General features: G+C 45.0%; 2 protein-coding genes and 1 non-coding gene across 6 annotated transcripts in view; 1 reads left to right on the top strand and 2 right to left on the bottom strand.

The window, feature by feature from the left end:
- The window catches only part of LOC142882534 (synaptonemal complex central element protein 1-like), a 19,427-nt gene extending 1,559 nt beyond the window's left edge, over positions 1 to 17,868 (bottom strand). The window contains exons 1-9 of one of the 4 annotated variants that reach the window (XM_076017322.1): positions 17,850 to 17,868; positions 17,665 to 17,727; positions 16,538 to 16,612; positions 16,388 to 16,435; positions 16,177 to 16,231; positions 15,752 to 15,841; positions 15,613 to 15,676; positions 15,462 to 15,528; positions 14,925 to 15,369 (exon numbers count right to left, since the gene is read on the bottom strand). In XM_076017322.1, coding sequence (XP_075873437.1) covers positions 15,251 to 15,369; positions 15,462 to 15,528; positions 15,613 to 15,676; positions 15,752 to 15,841; positions 16,177 to 16,231; positions 16,388 to 16,435; positions 16,538 to 16,612; positions 17,665 to 17,727; positions 17,850 to 17,853 — 585 coding nt within the window. In that variant the 5' untranslated portion in view covers positions 17,854 to 17,868 and the 3' untranslated portion in view covers positions 14,925 to 15,250. Of the gene's footprint in view, positions 80 to 14,924; positions 15,370 to 15,461; positions 15,529 to 15,612; positions 15,677 to 15,751; positions 15,842 to 16,176; positions 16,232 to 16,387; positions 16,436 to 16,537; positions 16,613 to 16,734; positions 16,867 to 17,664; positions 17,728 to 17,849 lie in introns of those variants that run through there. The other 3 variants (XM_076017323.1, XM_076017320.1, XM_076017324.1) reach the window with 3 other exon arrangements.
- On the top strand, positions 8,139 to 14,827 carry fam83hb (family with sequence similarity 83 member Hb). The gene is made up of 7 exons (XM_076017309.1): positions 8,139 to 8,330; positions 8,430 to 8,762; positions 9,177 to 9,341; positions 9,458 to 9,582; positions 9,909 to 10,466; positions 10,589 to 12,929; positions 13,326 to 14,827. The coding sequence occupies exons 1-7, from the start codon at positions 8,208 to 8,210 to the stop codon at positions 13,344 to 13,346; spliced, it is 3,666 nt and encodes a 1,221-aa protein (XP_075873424.1). The 5' UTR covers positions 8,139 to 8,207; the 3' UTR covers positions 13,347 to 14,827.
- LOC142882562 (U8 small nucleolar RNA) lies at positions 16,718 to 16,849 on the bottom strand. Its single transcript, XR_012925808.1, has one exon. It is a non-coding gene; the product is annotated as a U8 small nucleolar RNA (small nucleolar RNA).
- Positions 17,869 to 17,974: the final 106 nt, after the last annotated feature.

Genomic DNA, 17,974 nt, shown 5'->3' with positions numbered 1-17,974 from the left:
TTTATTCGACCTATTTCCCGGTTGTTTTTTTTTTTCTCAGCCGCTTAGTTTGGAAATCGAAACTTAGCCTAGATTCGATACGTAATGCGTCGCCTTGTGACGAACGCGCGATGTAACCTCTAAAAGGAGACATTGCACCGTTTTTTTTTTTTTTTCTTTCTTTCCTCAACTCAAGTTTCGCACTAATACTTATTTACAACCTGCTGTGCGTATCCAGCGGCGTCGCTGCACGAGAGTTGAGTTGCTACTTTACTGAGCACCTTCAAGCGCAGCTCACCAGGGGGCAGTGTGGGACTCTTTTGCAGCTATCTGACTTGCGTGATGGACTGTTTCTGTTTCGTTTTTTATTTTATTTTGAAGGGGGGCAATAAACAAACAATCAAATAAATAAATAAATAAATACACGAATGAACACAAATAAGTAAAAACTAATGGAAATAAAACTCCACTGGTCCTAAACGCAGTCAGCCAGGTGTCCACCCAAAAAGAACATAAAGTTTTGCATGTAGTTGAGTAATGGGTTAGCCTAATGCTGTTGTAGCTGCTCAGTCAGCTGTTCTGTTTTGTTGACTGATGTCTTCCGTCCTGTTCACCCGCTGATTTGCAGTTCCTCCCAGAAAACCTGTGGTTGATATGCTTGGACTTCGCACAGACCAAGATTTACTGCGCACGCACGCACGCACGGCCTGCGCTGCTCCCTTTATCTTGGCCACGCAGCTTTAAGGATTTTCAAAACAGACAAACAAAAACATTAGGCTTCATCCCCCTGAGCGCATTGTTATCAGAGTTACCTTTCACCTTCAAACTAAAGCTCAAAGAAAACAACCTTTATTTGTTCAGGACACATATGCTGATGTTTGATGCTTGTTTATGTCTGCCGCCTGTGCAGAGCTGAGGAGTGTGATGAGGTCTCCGAGGTCACAGAGTGACAGCACGACATCCCCACGCAGGGATTGAAAAAGCTTTGTGAGGTGACCATTGCCTCAAATTTACAACACAATTGTAGCAGCATCGACACAACACCTGTCGCAAGTCTCAGGTCTGTCTCCATCCCTCGCTCTAAATCACACCCACAAAACCAACGCAAGCAGCAGGACTTCGTACCTGAGCTGTTTATAGTCCACACTGAGGCCACGCCTTGTGATAAAAAAAAAAAAATCTATTTGCAGTGAAAAACTCTCAAACAGTAACGCGCACACGCGCACAAAACAAACGCACACGTGTACATTTTAGTCATTATATAGACAAAACAATCCCTACAGGAATGACACTCACTCTCGAGTTACACAATATCAGCACAACATGGTGGCGCTGTTTTACATTTCCAGGCTCATGTTTTTTACGGTCCTTTGTCATTTTACACTGCATGCTTGATGAGGCTGGCTGTACACAACTGCAGGAGCGAGGTTGCGTTATGCGTCAGGTGGCAACGCACTTCATGCACGCGCATAAAAACGCAAAGCCGCGCTTCACTGTGAAAAGTGCACGTGTGTGTGTGCAGCTCTACTCCCGGCACAGTGGTGAAAAGATGACCCCATAGAGTCACCTTATACTCAGGTGTGACATTACAGCGTGAGAATTGCATGCTGGGAAAGCTCACAGGCTTGCGGTTAGGCGAGCTCCCCATCGAGGGAGATAAAGACACGGGGGCCAGATGCGCAGAGCGACATGCTCCCGTGTTTACACTATAAACAAGTTGGACAAGAGCGGGTAGCCAATTAGCTTAGCGCAGCATGTGGACTAGAAACACAGGAAACAGGCCTCCCTTCCGAAGGCATCATTTGCCTTTGGACGGGATTGAAGGTCAAACGCAACAACATTTAAACCCTGTCCCGTTCAACCTTGAGCCAGGACCAAGGCGTAAGAGGGACGTTTTCTTGCAGCTGCTTCAAAGCACGCCGACTTTTAGTCCCTCCGAAAATATGTAGCGTCTATATATCACACCGCAGCGGTAATAACAGCCTCGTGGCGGCTCCAACAGCAGCGTTGGCCTCGCACGCATTCGTGTCGTCCCAGGCGCGGGGGCCTGCTCTCTGCCTGGACCTGCACACCTGCACAACGGCTGCCAGGTGACTCAGAGGGGGAGGAGCCAAACAAGAGAGAGCGAGAGAGCGCTGAAAAAGAAAGAGGAAGGGGTAGAGGGCACACATTTGGGTGTGGTAAGATGCCTTCAGCACATTCCTTGACGCAGCCGCGCCCTGCATTTCGGCGTCTGCGTACCTGCAAGTCTGTTCTAAGACTTCACAGGAGTCACACAGTGCTCACAGGAACGGCAACACGTTTTGCTTTTCCACTTCTGGCTCGTCTTCTCCGAGCGTTGCGTTCCACTATTGCTGTTACTCAACAACAGTTCACGTCGCTCCATTTTCTCCTTCTCCTTGTGTCTCCAGATTGCAAGTCGCCCCGCTCTTGTTCCACAACTCTGCCGTACCACTCGGTCACAGTGGGAGCAATCTCTGGGCTGGCTTGCGTAAGGAGACTGCAGCCAACATTCAAACAGGAGACACACCCATAGGGAACAGGACTCAACACATACAGTCACAGGTACTATCAGAAGGGCCATGAAAGAAGGTGTGTTCAGTCCAAAAGACATGTTCGGGACAAAGGACATTCCATATAAAGTGCACGATTGCCTGCGCTGATGATTTTGACGACAGCCGTACCGAATAAAAAGAACTAACACTAACAGGAAGTGGTGAAAATGTCGTGTAATTGGTCAGTTCAGCCGCTGACCCTCCGGAATCACAACTTGAGTTTGAGCCCAAAGGCAAGAGAGCAACCTCTGCAATTATATATGACTCTTCCATACCAAGGCTTATTCTGTACCTGGAGTCAGTCTGACGCCACGCAGCCGTCCTGAATCATCAAAGAAGGAAAGGAAGTAGAAGGAGGAGATGCAGCTTCCAGCTAGGGTAACAACACAGAACATTTGCCTTAGGTCAAACAGCAGGTAACTTGTTTACACAATGCTTTGTGGAAAACGCAGTCACTGAAGAAGACCACAGAGACGCTCCTAGAATGCATGCAAGTACGACAGTGTTAGTTAACAGCGGTTGAAGACAGTATGTTTTGAGGCAGACCTGGGCAAAGTGCAGCCCGCGGGCCACATCCGGCCCGCTGCGTGTCCCTGTCCGGCCCGCGTGTGACCGGTCATAAAATGACGCGATCTGCCGGTCGCTCGCGAAGGTACTTTAGCTCGATTGCATGGAGAGAGAGAGAGGGAGGGAGAGAGGGAGAGAGAGAGAGAGAGAGAGAGAGAGTCACGAAGGATTTTAGCGCAATTCAGGTTTGTCATGTGGCCCTTTGCAAAAAATAATTGCCCATAATTTGAGGCAAAAAAATAAAAAATAAATGACACCTGCGTGACGACTGAAACTAATTGTCCAACATATGACTTGAACTTTAAAATGTTGGCCAGTGGCAAGAGTTTACTCAGTGCGATGACTTGTGGTTCATAATTGCATGGGTGTGTGTGGGGGGGCACAGCACGACAAGGGGAAGGAAGCAACAACAAAGACAAGAGCGCCGACAGGAAAGTTTGCAATCGAGGGATAAAACATTGAGTTGCTCTTCAGGCAAGCCACACCTGGACTAAAGGAGGAAACCTTCTATCTGAAATGGTTCTATGTTCTGATGCCGATTCAGATGTGAACCCCCCATTTGTACTTTCATCGTATTCCAATTGTAGCACATGTTGTGTGTAGCTGGAGTCAGATTCCAAGCTTTTTTTTTTTTTTTAAAGAAAAAAAGGGGGCCAGTGTGTGGTTGCTTTTGGGTGAATCATAAATCCACAAACACAAATGAACAGCCAGCCTTTGTTGTGCTCGACGGCTGGCTGGCTGTTTGAAAAGAGTTTAAAAATTCTTAGGGGTGGCGGAGGGGGGGTCTGGGCCGTCTGAGAAACACAAATACGCAGAAAATTCCACAAAATTCAGCCGTTTTGAAATGTGCAGCTGAGAGTGAACCACCAATGGCTTTCACTTCCCAGTGATTTAGTGGTTTGGATTGGGAGGAGCCAGAAGCGGTGGGAAAGCCCTGCCTCGCTGGCTCGGAGGAGTCGCCCTCCTCCCCTCCTCCCTCCCTCCTCCCTCCTCCCTCCCCCTGTGCCGCACAGCGGCCGCGGCAGAGGACGACTTCACACCGCGGGGGTGAAGGAAGCGCTCGTCCCGGGGAAAACTCGGCGCACCACGTCAGAGCTTCGCGCGTGCCCTCTGCCCGTTCGGCACCGGGGAGGGCGCACAGCCACGGCCCGAGAGGCGGAGGTCTCGCCCGGCACCCTTCTGGAGAATGTTGACCAGCGGTCTGGAGTCTGGAAGCAGAGACGCGCTCCGGTTGTTCCGCCGCGGGTAGGAAGTTCGACGGGAGGTCGGAGGAGAAGGAGCTCGAGGAGACGCACGGGACGCAGCTCGGAGGTACGACGAGGAAGTTAAAAGGGGAACTTTTTGCAAGTGCAAACTGGAGCATCAGGAGTATTCCGTCACGTCGTATGGTTGCCCGTTCCACCACCTTTTTCGGAAGCTTTCCTCCGACCCTATTCGATAATCTGACTGCTTTCCGTCTGTGGTGCAACAAGGTTTCCTCTCTCCGTGGTACAGCTTTGCATTTGTCGGTACGTTCCGCCGCTTTCCTCTCACTATCCCGCATTCAGTCAGTGCGTGTGCCCTAGGGGTGAACACAGGGAAAGGCGGGTGCCGATGCTCGCCCGGAAGTGCGCTGAGGGTGAAGTCGCCCAGGTAGATCAACAGCATTGTTATCGCAGTGCTGGGAGAGGGGGGGGTGAGAGGCTCCGCGTTGGCTGGTTATTATGAACTGGAGCAGTTTAACGAGGACAGGCTCAGTCCACATGCAGTCAGCGGGGGCTGCAGGGCAATAAAAAGTCATGTTGGAACGAGGTGGAGACACTTTAACAAGCATATCTGCACGTCACCACTGGGCTAGTTTGGTAGGCCTCTGATAATTAAAAGACCAGTTGTGCTGGCCAGATGAATTGACCTGCCTGCTGATTATTATCATTATTAACTCTTATTATCATAGTAAAAAAAAAAAAAAAAAAAAAAAAAATTGAAATAATGATTTATTTATTTATTTATTTTTTTTGGGGGGGGTGGTTACAGAAGGGTTAGGACTTGAACTTGTCCTTTAAGGAGGCCTTTTCCTCTCCCCCCCTTACATTTGTACAAAGTGAGTCACTGGCTGGAAAAAAAAAGTCATGTGGTTATAATTTGAGCGGAGGAAAAAAAAAAAGAGTTGGTAGCGCCAGTTTTCCCTGTGGTGAGCCCGCGCTGGCTGCGCGCTCCCTGCTCCTTTTATTCATTTAGCCCGTTCACACGAGCCATATGGCCGAGGCATTCAAACGCTGTGTTTGCTCCGCACACACGTGTGACGATGGGTTATTGTGTGGTATGGTGTGTTTCACTCACAAGCTGCTTTAGGAGGGGTTAAAAGCAAACATATTCATGAGTCTGTGGAATAGGTAACAACATAGGAGGACCTTTCCAAGGTCCAATTTGTGCTGTTGTGTCAGTTAAATGCATTTAGAAGAGGGGGGGAAAAAAAGAAGGCAAGGCCCATGCAGCCTTGTCGTGTCACACACAGTATACAATCGGCCAGGTCCTGGTCTGTCATTGTGCATTCACAGTGGTAAAACAAGAGAGAGACAAGTCGTGCTCCCGTGTTTGCCCTTATCCTTGTTTGTACGCGTTAATCCGACCGAAGTGGCACAAAGCAGCAGCGACAGGAGGAACCGGAGGCGACAGGCTCGTCCCTCCAAACCTGTTTTCAGGTATTGTCTCTCCAACTGCGCCACTCACTATGAATTGAAGAGCACAAATGACACAAATTGGACAGGCCAGAGAGGTATGTGGGATCAATTATAGTGTTTGTACAGTCGAGAGGGGAGGGGCAGAAGACCAAAAGACTGTGTGTCCTGGTGTTTGGGAGTGTGTGGGGGGGGCGGGGGGGGAATCTTTGGAAATGGATCGTTGGTTTAAGAGCTTTAGTCTTCTGGCCTACTTGTTGAGATGGGCACGCAATCTCCTCCCAAACCAACACCTCCTCATTTATTCTTTCGCCCCGCTGTCAGTACTCTCACAGGAATGCAGAGAATGAGGGGCTTGCACGCTGGGAGAAGGGAAGAACCGGACACATCACAATATCACGTTCATTGTGCCCCCAAAGAGCTGCGGTCTGCTCGCGGCCATCTCGTCTTTCAAACTGCCTCTGCTAGCAGTTTGTTAGGAGCACACTCGTTCTTTGTTCCCTCCACGGAGAACCCTCCGACGCAGGCGGGGATGGACGGGGAGCAGACAGTTGGGAGCTCTCCATTACTGCGTGTCGCTACCTGCGGTCTGAGAGAGCGCACGGCAGTCGCTATGACAACAAACAAAGCAGTATTTGTTTAACTTGGATAATATCAGCCAGGTGAATTGGAGAAGGCCTCGATGGCCTGCTGCAGTCAGCCCAGCGGTCCAGGCAGCGCTGGACACTAAACTCTCAGCCTATGTTTTATGCTCCTCTTGCGTCACGGAACTCGTATCAAGCTCAGGGTGATTAGATCGCAAGTCATTAGTTACACGGTTATTTCTGCTTTTTCCTAAGTGATGTTTAACTGTGCATAAAGTCAAACAATACATTTAAAAAGGTAACAATCAAAAACAGTAATTGTGATGTGATTTTTATGTATGTATATATATATATATATTTATATGCGTACATACATAAAAATAACATGATAATTATACACATATATGTATTATTTGACCGTATCCCTAGATTTTGTTATTTCGTCCGTTATTTTATGCCATTGCAGATCTACAAAAGTTTAACATACACAAGCAGGTGCACATCTCTCTGTTTTCTGGTGTTGACACAAGTCAACACCAACTCCGAAATGCACAGAAACCGCTGCCTCAGCACACTTTCATTTGACAGAACAAGCCCGGGGCTGCTAGGATTACGCAGGAAAAAACAACAATCTCAAAACCATACGAAGCGGGCGAAAGTACTTCTGCTCTGGGCTAAATACAAAGTGGGCAGAATAGTATAACGTGCCTCACTGTATACCATGGAAATTCTGAATGGGGTGCAGTGCACCACAAAGGCACATTTCCAGCGGCTAAATGGACTACAGAAACAGGATGTCGGCCATTTTCTTAGCTGATGAATCACCGCAGTCCAGTGAGCAGCACGCTATCTTGAAGCCGGGCCAGGCCGGGCCAACCAGTGACTCACCCTGCCTGTGTGTAACCGGCCTTATCCTGAAGGATGTACGCTAGAACTTGTCCAATTCACGATCAATCGCTGGAGTGCCTAGAAATTTTGCAGAACAGAACACACACTTCTGCACCAGGTAGAGCCTTATAAGGGCACACCCTCCCTCACTCAAACCCCATGCTAAACACACACACCCTGAGCCTAAACTCATTCAGCCTATCAGCTCATATCCCCATGGCTGCGCTCTGACAAGGGAGATATCTCAGCAAAGTCAAACACACGCTTCCTGTTTTTGCATCGGTTTGTTATGTGCCACAGGATCCGGGTTATTTTCCTTGCAATTACAGTTTTATGATGAAATCCTTCAGTATTTGGCAGTTGTTTTCAGCCTTTTAGCCTGTCGTCTAACGACCCATGTGGCAAGCGGCTGTCCGACTTCAGTACATGTAAAGTGGTTGACCTTGCAAAGCTTCAGTAGGGGGTTTGAAATCAGATGCAACTTTCCTGCTTTGACAAAGGCTGAGACTCATCAGAACATGCTGAGGTCACAAGTAATCCATCTGCTTATGCATCTTTGCAAAAAGCATTCTTCCTCATGCCACACCTTTTTTTGTCGTTGCAATATGAGTCTAGTGCATCTGTGAAGAAGCCCTGTTTGAAAAGTCGGTCAGGGCAGAAACAACAGTGTCTGCTTCTAATGCCAGTTACTGGAAAAGTGCAACCATGCAATGATAGAAAAAAACATTAGCAGCAAGCTCATGTACGTTGTACTTACATGTTACAACAGGCATGTGAGGGTGAACCAGGAGCTGAAACAAATAAGACTTCACTCCTTTGCCGTAACTTGTTCCATCTCATTTGTACTTAACATAATTTCTCAAGGCACTTTTTTTTTCCCCCTATTTCTTTTGCGCAGGTTGAAATTCAACCACCTCGAAAAGTTGTTTTTCTTACCTCGTAACCCTCGGTCTTGAGACCCACACCGCTCTGCAACCATGGCACATCGATCTCAGAGCTCTTCGGTTGGCGACAACCCCCTTGACCCAAACTACTTGCCGCCACATTACCGCGAGGAGTACCGCATGGCCATTGATGCGCTGATAGAAAACGACATAAAGGTAGGAAACTGTATCTAATATAAACTATATATTGCAATAAGTCGCTGTCCTTGCTTCCAGTTACAGTAACGACAGCATCTGTCTCCTCTTGTACACCAGGGCTACTATGAATACCTCCAGTCTGCCGATGTGGTCAGTTTCCTGGCACCACCGGAAATAGAATTCATTAAGTCTACAATTCAGACACCCAACCGGACATCCAGCATGCCAGAGCTGATGTACCACGACCCAGGTCAAGCAGTCGACGGCTCCTCTGACACTTACTGGCCAATGCAGACTGACATGGCTGCTCCAGGACTGGACTTGGGCTGGCCACTGCCCCAACACAGCTTTGTAGGGCCCACTGAGGTCACAACGCTGGTAAACCCCTCCGATGCAGACATGCCAAGCATCAAGGAGCAGGCAAGGAGAATCATCAAAAATGCGCGGCAAGTAAGTACAACACTGGCATGAAGGGAAAATTGCACCTTTAGATGAGGTCAACGCATGACACAAAAAAAAAAAAAACACACAAGCAAAATCAAAAAGTTGCATCAAAGGCAGAAAGTGATAAATGATCTGCTGCTTCTGAATTTCTGGCCGCTCCCTTTGAGGTCGGTGACGTACGGCTTTAGTTAAGGAAATAAAAACCAATCGATGCTAAATGTCACTTCCAGTCAAACCAGATTTTTTTCCCCTTTGAAACATGAGTCATGATGCTTGAAAGTATTCAAACAAACACGTTGTCTAAGAGGACAACAGGGAATTAGCCACACTAGCTCTGCAACCAAGTTGTTAAAGTCCTATCAGTTCCTACATCTAAGCCATCATAAGAAATGTATATTTGGATCTGCTGTTCTTTTTCAGGTCATTGCAGTGGTCATGGATATGTTCACAGACGTTGACATTTTTGCTGACCTCTTGGAAGCAGCATCGCGTCAAGTCCCAGTCTATATAATACTGGATGAGCAGGACTCTTGTCACTTTGTCTCCATGGTCCTGAACTGCAAAGTCGACTTGGAACGAGTTCCAGTGAGTTTGCACTCTTGTCCCCTCCCTAACTAAACCAGTAGTGACTAGCTGTGTGACAATCAATTATGACAAACACTTTTAAGGATTTGAATTTTTTTTCTTTTTTTTTTTTGCAGATGATGCGCGTCAGGACTGTGCCAGGAATAACCTATCAATCCAAAACAGGGAAATCGTTCAAAGGGCAGATGAAAGACCGTTTCCTCCTTGTTGATTGTAGAGCTGTACTCAGTGGCAACTACAGGTAAGTTATTTACTTGTGTTGATTAAACTGCTGGCACTCTCTTGCCAATGATTCTGTCAAAGTTTAGTCTCATAAATGAAAAACAAAGACAAAGACCCTCAAAAACCCTGAATAGCTGAAAAAAATAAACACGTTTTGCTTAGCTCAGCATCAAGTTTTGCAATGGTGCTTACTTATCACAATGCAAACATAAGAATCAAGTTTAAAATAATTTAACACTCACCAAATTTCTGCCAACCCCTTTATTATAATCTCTTATAATAAAGATGTTTATTTTATTTTATTTAAGTCCTTCAATTCTTTGCTCTCCTTTTGTTTTGTCTCAGCTTTATGTGGTCCTATGAGAAGCTCCACCGCTGCATCGCTCATCTCTTTCTCGGTGAACTGGTGTCCACGTTCGATGAAGAGTTTCGGATCCTCTTTGCCCAGTCCGAGCCCCTCGTTATTGGCTCATCCGATAGACACCTTGCCTTGTCTGACACCAGCAGCACCAGCAGTTACTTCAGTGGCCAATATGGCATGAAGCGGAGCCAGTCCATGCGCAACCCAATAGGGTTCCGCAGGCCGCATGAGCTTCAATCTGCGTTTCCTTTTGGAGACCCTGAGCGCAATCTTGGACTTCCGTTTAGACGGACCGACCCGTTTCGCCAAACCATTGAAACAGGGCCCGGGATTTCAATCGGGAAGTACTCACAGCAACAGTTTCGGCTACAGCAGTCGTACCTGGAGCAGGGAAAGTCTATAGTTTCCAGGCAGATGGAGATGAGTTCCAGTGGCTTCCAAAGACATAGTTATGCCGAAGGAACCCAGGAAACCTACGCATCTTCCAGGCAATATATGAAGCACAGAGTCATGAACAATCTAGATGAGACAGATTTCCACAGGTAAGCAAAAAAAAAAAATATATATATAGTAAGAATCGTAATCTTAATATGTCTTTATATGTCTTCATCATATATCTTTGCATGCAAATAAATGATAAATAATCATTGAATTTTCCGTACAGGGAACAGATCCACGGTAGCCACTTCTACAATGAAGACTCCAGTTCTGGTCACAGAGACTATGAGAGACTTCGAGGTCGCCCTCCACGCCTTGCTATTGACCAGTATTCTGAGTCGAGTTTTCGTTCAGATCAGGAGGTCCCGCCTGCAAACTATGGCAGGGACCACTTTTCCTCTGAGGACCTCAAAGGACCTGAGGGGCATCGGGCACATCCACTGGCTGGAATGTACGGAGGGGGTCATTCCAGCAAAAGGCCGAGCTTAAGTCAGACCTACGCCTGCCAGAGTTCACCCACGCAGCCCCATGCACCAGAGAAGAAACACTTTAATAAACCATCTGATCAAGAGCACGAAGAAGACGAAGATGCAAAGCAAGGCATGAGGACCTGGAGAATCCACTCCTATCTCAGCACTTATGAGGATGGTGGAGAGGAAGGCCTGGCTCATCCTATGGGGGCTGACGCATTTGAAGATCCTCCAACATCTCAGCCGCCCAGCGGCACTGGGGATTCCAGTCAACAGACCAAACTAAAGGAGCCTCCTGGTGTTCCACCCAAACCCCGACCAGAGATCCTGAAACCACGATTTGGGAAGCCTATGTCATCTGAAAGCAGCAGTAACAACTCTGGACCAACAAACCCCACAGATCAATCTGCAGGTAAAGTCAAAAGATTGGTCCAGGACAAAAGAGAGGAGCGTGACAAGCGAGCAGAGAAAGAGGCAGGCGCTGGAACAAGGGAGGTTGGTGTGGATGTGGAGATGAAAGAAACTCCAGACCTCTTCCTATCAAAACATGAATCTTTCCGCTCACGCGTAAACCCGCACCTTCAGCGCAGCTCTCGTTTGCGTTCCTCACTGATTTTCGCAACTTCCACGGCAGAAGTGCACACCAGCGGAGTGGGCCTGAAGCCGGCCACAGAAGAGGACGACGAGTTGAACTCGGTGCGCACTTCCTCTATTGTGACACAGATCCTGGAGAAGAGGAGGTCACTTTCTCGCGAGCCTTACGAGTGGAAAAAGAAGTTGGAGGGAAAAGAAAAGGACAAATTGGAGGAAAATAATGAGAGAGAGAAGGAAAAACAGGAGAAAGAACAAAAGCAAGAGGAAAAGGAAACAAAGTTGAAAAATGAGTTGAAGGCGAAAAAGGAGCCAGAGAAAGCAGTTAACGACATTAAGGTGATGCCAGTAGATGAGAAACAGGAGTCTGCAAACATGAATGATCCAGCCAATCGACTACAGTATTTTAAAGAGCTTGCTGACAAAAGGAAAGCAGCAAGAATGGCAACAGAGGCATCACTGAAAGCCCCAGAACCTGCTGAAAAAAAGCTAGACCTTTCAAACAAACCTCAGCCGAACCCTGTTACCACTCCAAATGCCTCAACTGTCTCCGGTAAACCAGCAGAGAGTGAACCAAAGAAGCTGGACCTCGCTGCAAAAATTGCGGAGCTCACTCGCAGGTCTTCAGTCAGTTCAAAGCCACCGGTGGGCCCCTCCATCAAGCCGCCTCTGAGTCTCTTAAAGTCTTCAGAGACAAGTCAGTCTCAAAAAGAGGAGACTGCAACAGAGGGTCAAAAGAAGGACATATTGAAATCTCTGAAACCTCTTGCCTCACCCAAGATCTTCAGGAAAGATCCCATAAAGATCAAAGGGTTTAATCCACGACGCTCCTGTGGTGAGGAGATACTAACCACTGATGCAACAGATGCCGAAAAGAGTGAAATGAAAAAGAGCCGCAGTTACAGTTCCTCAGTCATGCCGCGAGAGGATTCCAAGGAAGGACTGTCAAAATTTATGGGATCAAACACGTCTCTCAATACACTGGGTGAGACTAAGCCTCTAGACTTTTTAAAGAAGCAAACCCAGAAGCTCAGGGGAATCTTGGCACCCAAAGACAAAGAAAAGAAATCCCAAGGAGACGACAGGGCAGTCAACCCAGTCATTGAGATTACTGATGATGCCAACAAGAAACGGAGCTCCTCAGCTAAAGATGCAGGATCTTCATCCACTGACCAAACAACAACGAATAGCAAGACGTCAACCAGCCTATCTGGTCCATCTCGATACCAGTCGCCGGCCAGCTCGGTTCTGTTCAGCAGCAACCTACGTGACGACACCAAAGTCATCCTCGAGCAGATTTCCGCCAACAGCCAGAAGAACCGACAGGAGCGAGAGGAACCAGCAGGGGAGAATGACGGTGACGCTAGCGAGAAGTCACTGGAGAACCAGGTCTCCCTGAAGAGGAACAAATTCCTGCGGCCACAAGGCAACACCCTTGAGCGAGAGGGGCTGCTGAAGAGAATAGAAAGCATGAGGAAGGAGAAGAAGGTCTACAGTCGCTTTGAGGTAGTCTACCGCCACAGACATTATCGCACATGAGCGGGACAGAGATACAAAGGCAACCAAAGCAAAGAAATTTGGCCCAAAACATTATGCCAAAGTCATTGTAAAGAGAAAAATGATGGGTTTAGTGTAGAAAGGCCCAGTCGTTTAATGCTTGATTCAAAATTTACAGTCACAACTGTAAATCATGAATTGACGGTTATGTAATTCTATAGCATTAATTCCATCGTCATATTTAGCTAGGCTGTAAGAAATATAGACATTAAATAGAAATGTAGCAGTTTTCTGCTGGTTAGTGATAAGTGGTACTTATTTTAACAGTAGTGATTTGAAAAAAATGCATTATAAAAGTGAATGTAAATTCTACTAATCACCATAATACTTTTTTATGTCTTACAGATGGGAAATAACCTGGGATAGTAAAACACGGAGAAATGCCTTTTCATAAGACACTATGCAAGATGATCAAAAGGACCAAGTGCTCTTATGTGCCAATGAATCCATGCAAGTTGTTCTGCGGCTCAACACTGCAGCTGTTGGTGGATTTTTAAAGCAATACAACTTGAAAAGACCATGCACAGCAACTGCAGGGAACAAACCCACGTCATTGAGACTGGAATGGTGCTGTTTGCCAAGGCCTGGTACAACATTCACCTTTTACAGTGACTGAGACACCAAAGACTGATCCCACAGGCAACGTGTTTTTATTGTTAATATTTCCACAAAAAAAGAAACGGGGTGGGGGCGAGGGGGAAGTATGGCAAGTGAACTACTATTGAACTATTGAGCTTATATGAGCGCATCTGAGAGTTAGACAAACGGTGGGAAATGCACTCGGGGGAAAGGGAAAACTAATTGCATTAACAAAACATGTTGGTACATTACTGCAAGCTTATAGTTGGAGTGACGTGTGTCCCTGCACGCTTCTTTGTGGCCAGGACTTGTCTACAAACGAATCCTTGTGGATTCACTGTGTGCCAATGGCCCGGCAAGGGCAGTACCAAAGCTGCAAGGACAACTGTTGCCTCTAATTAGACAACAAATAATACAGGACGTGAAAATGAGGAATATAATGAAATGAAGAAATGTTGAGAAATGCGATCTGAGAAGGAGAAAGAGTTTAAACAAAAAGTGAGGATGTGCTGTTTGGCTAAATCTTACTCTTGAGTTAAGTAAACTCAGTCAAGCCACTCATGACACTCGTCACAGCCACACTACTCCAGCATTAAGAATTTAAAGATGGTTGAAAAAAAGTAATTATTTTCTGTAAATAAAGACGCAAGACATTAACAAGTGCTCTCAATCAGTAAAAAAAAAAAAAAAAAAAAATTAAAGTATTTTTATATTTATACGAGTGAGCACACAAGCAGAACATCAAGGGAAAGTTTCCATCCTGCATGTAACAGTGCTGGAGCAGAGCCACATCTTCGAAAGTCACCTAACTTGTACATCCCACACCCTGCACAGGACTCCAAAGAGGTTCTGTTGGAGTGTAAACATTGTTAAACTACAGACAAGCGATGTGGTTTGGTTTCCCAGGCTGCCTGACAGGTTGGATAGGTGTGAAGCCACTGAGTTGGTACGCTGCACTAACAGATTGATCAAAAGATGATCTGACACTTTACCTCAGGGACTGTAAAGTTTTCTGTATTGCTTTAAAGTGTATTAAAAATGACTTTGTGACGCTCGAAATACATGACTGGATTGTGAGCAACTCTAAGCATATAAAAAGTCCCTTGTGTGTTTAACGTGCTATTAATTTGCAGTTGTATCTCATGAGCATTACATGTCACAAATAAGATGGGAATTGGTTGTGTAGGGTCATTGTTGTTGTTTTTGAAACATTGTAATAATTTGCAGTTTTCTAAATAGACAATGTTCCAGAACTCATTTAACTTGAAGTTGACTGCTGGTGGTGAGTGTTTCTTTATGTTAGACATTTGAGATGTGGCACGAACATCTCTTTTTCCTTTCTCTTGAGCTTTATGACGCTGTATGGACTTTGTTTTTCAACAAAGTTACCTTCGTTTTTATTGGAAATTATTGAGGTTTGGCACGTGACAACAACATTTAAAAGAGATTTATACAGAACCATTAACACCTCAAGAGCGTTCAGATTACAGTATTAACATGTTTCAAATCTGGCAGCAACAAACCATATATTAAAACTATATGCCTCATACTGCAAAACCAACATAAGGATAACTGAACTAAATTTAGGTTGATTTAATTCAATTTTTCATTCATTTATATTGCGGTTCTGCTCTCCTGCCTTGCTAGAGCAGTTTTTAAAACCACAGTTTAAGGTTGTTTTTTTTAACAACCTAGTGGCAGGTATCCGGCTCCTTCCCAGTCTGTGAATCAGTTTTCCCGAACTGCTCCTGGTCTTTCACCGCCTCTATTTCCTTGTTAAGATGGGCCAACTGAGCCAACTTCACCTCTTCTGTAAAACCAGGGGGGAAAATTAGAGCAAAGAAGTGCACATGGACCAAAGAAAGATTAGAAGCATGAAATTTAGAGATTGAATCTTCTTACCAGCTGATAACAACTGACATGCAGTATTCTCTGCACTTCCTATTTCATCCGGGAGACTTTCCAGAGTCTAGAAAAATAATTTTGTAGTGAATATTACATACTTTAGACATGTGACAAATTGTGTTAACCATTTTATACTAAAATTACATACAAACATGGAGTTCAGAATCTTATGCTGCTCCATCAGTTGGTGGAGTTGGTTTTCAAACTTAATCCTGCAAAAAAATTGGTTGTAATAACTTCATACATTTATACTCTTATTTGCACATCGGTGGTGTTTTACAAGATACCGTTGTTTCCGCTGTTTGAGCTTGAACTCCTGAATTTCACATTTGTACTGTTCCAGCTGTTCATCGTTTTTCTTGTTTTGCCTTAAGTGCCTACAAAATACAAAATGTAATCTTCAACAACACAAGGTAGAAGCACATGTGAGCCACTTAAAACATGCTTGTGTTACAGTTTAGACTTTTATCTCCTGAGTAATTGAGGACTACTCTCATTTAAAAACTGATGTAAAACATAAAATCTGCAAATACAAACTATGATTAAGCAGGCACATACAGAGCATGTCTTAAGAACATGCAGCACATACATCCATAACCTGTATCAATTCTAATCCACTTGAAGTTGTAATCTGCTGCCACCTAGTGGTCTATATACCAAAGTGAGCACTGATGTTACGTTAACAGCGTCAGAAGAAGTAAATGCACTTCACCTGGCAGACTTCTCCTCAGACTCCTCACACTGGAACTGCAGCTTTCGACTCAATTCTGGAGATCAGTCATAATGAAGGCATCTTACACGTATCCCATTTGAACAACGCTATAACATGACGTTGGTTGTTTTTCAACAAGATATCGGCAAAATTTTACACGTCAAGTCAATTTGATAATTAATTAATTAATATTTAATAATCATTATTAAACCTTCTTTTTCTCTTTGCATTCTTTCCAGTTTGTCAGCTTCAGTTTGTACTGGAATAAAAATACAAGAGAGCAACAGCATGGCCCTGTTAGAAAATTTATCAATGCACTGAAATCACACACATATACTTTACACACGTCTGACAGCCGTACATATTTCCATCTCTTTCTGCAGAGAATCACCTACTGACTCAGCCTCCCCAATTTCAAATTCCAAAGTTCTTCCACCTGTATGCAATCACATCACAGCACCAATATCAGACATTATCATCTCAGATGCATCGTGGAAGCAGCTAATAACTCAGAAATTATTATAACACAAATCTACATCAAATCAGAATGGACCTCACGGGGTGTTGCTGTTCCCCGCAAGATGGAGATATAATCATATCTCATTACTCTCCATTCATCATATTCTGATACTCCTTAAAAGGAGTAACAGGTAAGGATGTACCTCACTGAAGATGCCGTCTCCTAGCGGCAGAAACAGATGTATCCTTGACATGCAGAGGTCTCAGTCATGGTTTCGCGTGTTCGACTTTAAAAGACTATTCCTGTCTACAGAACTGAGAGTACTGCACTAACGTGTATCCGTTTTATGTACATATTTAATCAATTATGCTGTGTTTACTTATTTATATCTCTTAAACTTCAACCGGACACCCCGCTTATTAGCATACCGCCAGCAGGGCGAGCCTTCTCATTGGTCAAAAGAAACCAACCTAATGTTCGCTTCTAGAGTTCCGTGTTTAAACGTTCTGACGTTAGAGGATCAACGAGAACTTTAAAAAGGCGATAAAAACGCCGACGCCGTTTAACAGCAACGTTTAACGTTGTTTGAGGACGTCACTTTCCATCGTCTGCGGAAGTGTTGCTTCACAAAGACGGACTGGGATACAATCGACACTTCACATCCTCTTTCGCCCAGACAACCTCAACAAATGTATACACGGTGAATATACCATTATAATAAAAGGCAAACCTTCCGAATGGACGGCTGAGAAATGCATTCACTATGAATATATAACGACCAAATGACAGCAAATAATGGAATCGAGTTTTAAAACAAAACAAAAAAACGAAGCCGGAAAGACGCAACAGGGAACTCTCTTGAGATCAAGCCGAAGTCTTGATTTTTAACAAACAATGGGGAAATTAAACGTATTAATGCACAGAATATTGGTCCATTTTCTAAAAAAAAAAAAAAAAACAACAACAACAACAACAACAAAACACTTTCGATTCACTTGGAATTTATCAGAGGTCGTCATTTGTCCTACCTTGACGCAGCTTTTTTAATCTGCTCATGAGCTCTTCGGGTTGAATATCTCCAACAGTTTCCCCTGAAAACATCGTTCACAAAATGTTGTCATTCGGTTGTAAACTCAATTTAAGTAATTAATTCGGTACTTGGACCTAACTTTTAAGTAATTCATTTGGTACTTGGAACTTTAGCATAGTTTACCCATTTCGCAAGTCACCCAATATCAAAAATAAGATGCGTCACGTTAAGCGCGTAAGTGCTATCAGTGTGGCAAAGAGCAAACGTTAGCTTGCTACATATGGCAATTACGTGGACTTAAGCTTACA

Source organism: Nelusetta ayraudi, unplaced genomic scaffold, assembly GCF_046127955.1.
Source record: "Nelusetta ayraudi isolate G7.1 ecotype Tasmania unplaced genomic scaffold, CSIRO-AGI_Nayr_v1 ptg000313l, whole genome shotgun sequence".
In the NCBI taxonomy this organism is placed as follows: Eukaryota; Metazoa; Chordata; class Actinopteri; order Tetraodontiformes; family Monacanthidae; genus Nelusetta; species Nelusetta ayraudi.
The sequence above is the reverse complement of the archived record's forward strand: the minus strand, read 5'-3'. Positions and strand labels throughout refer to the sequence as shown.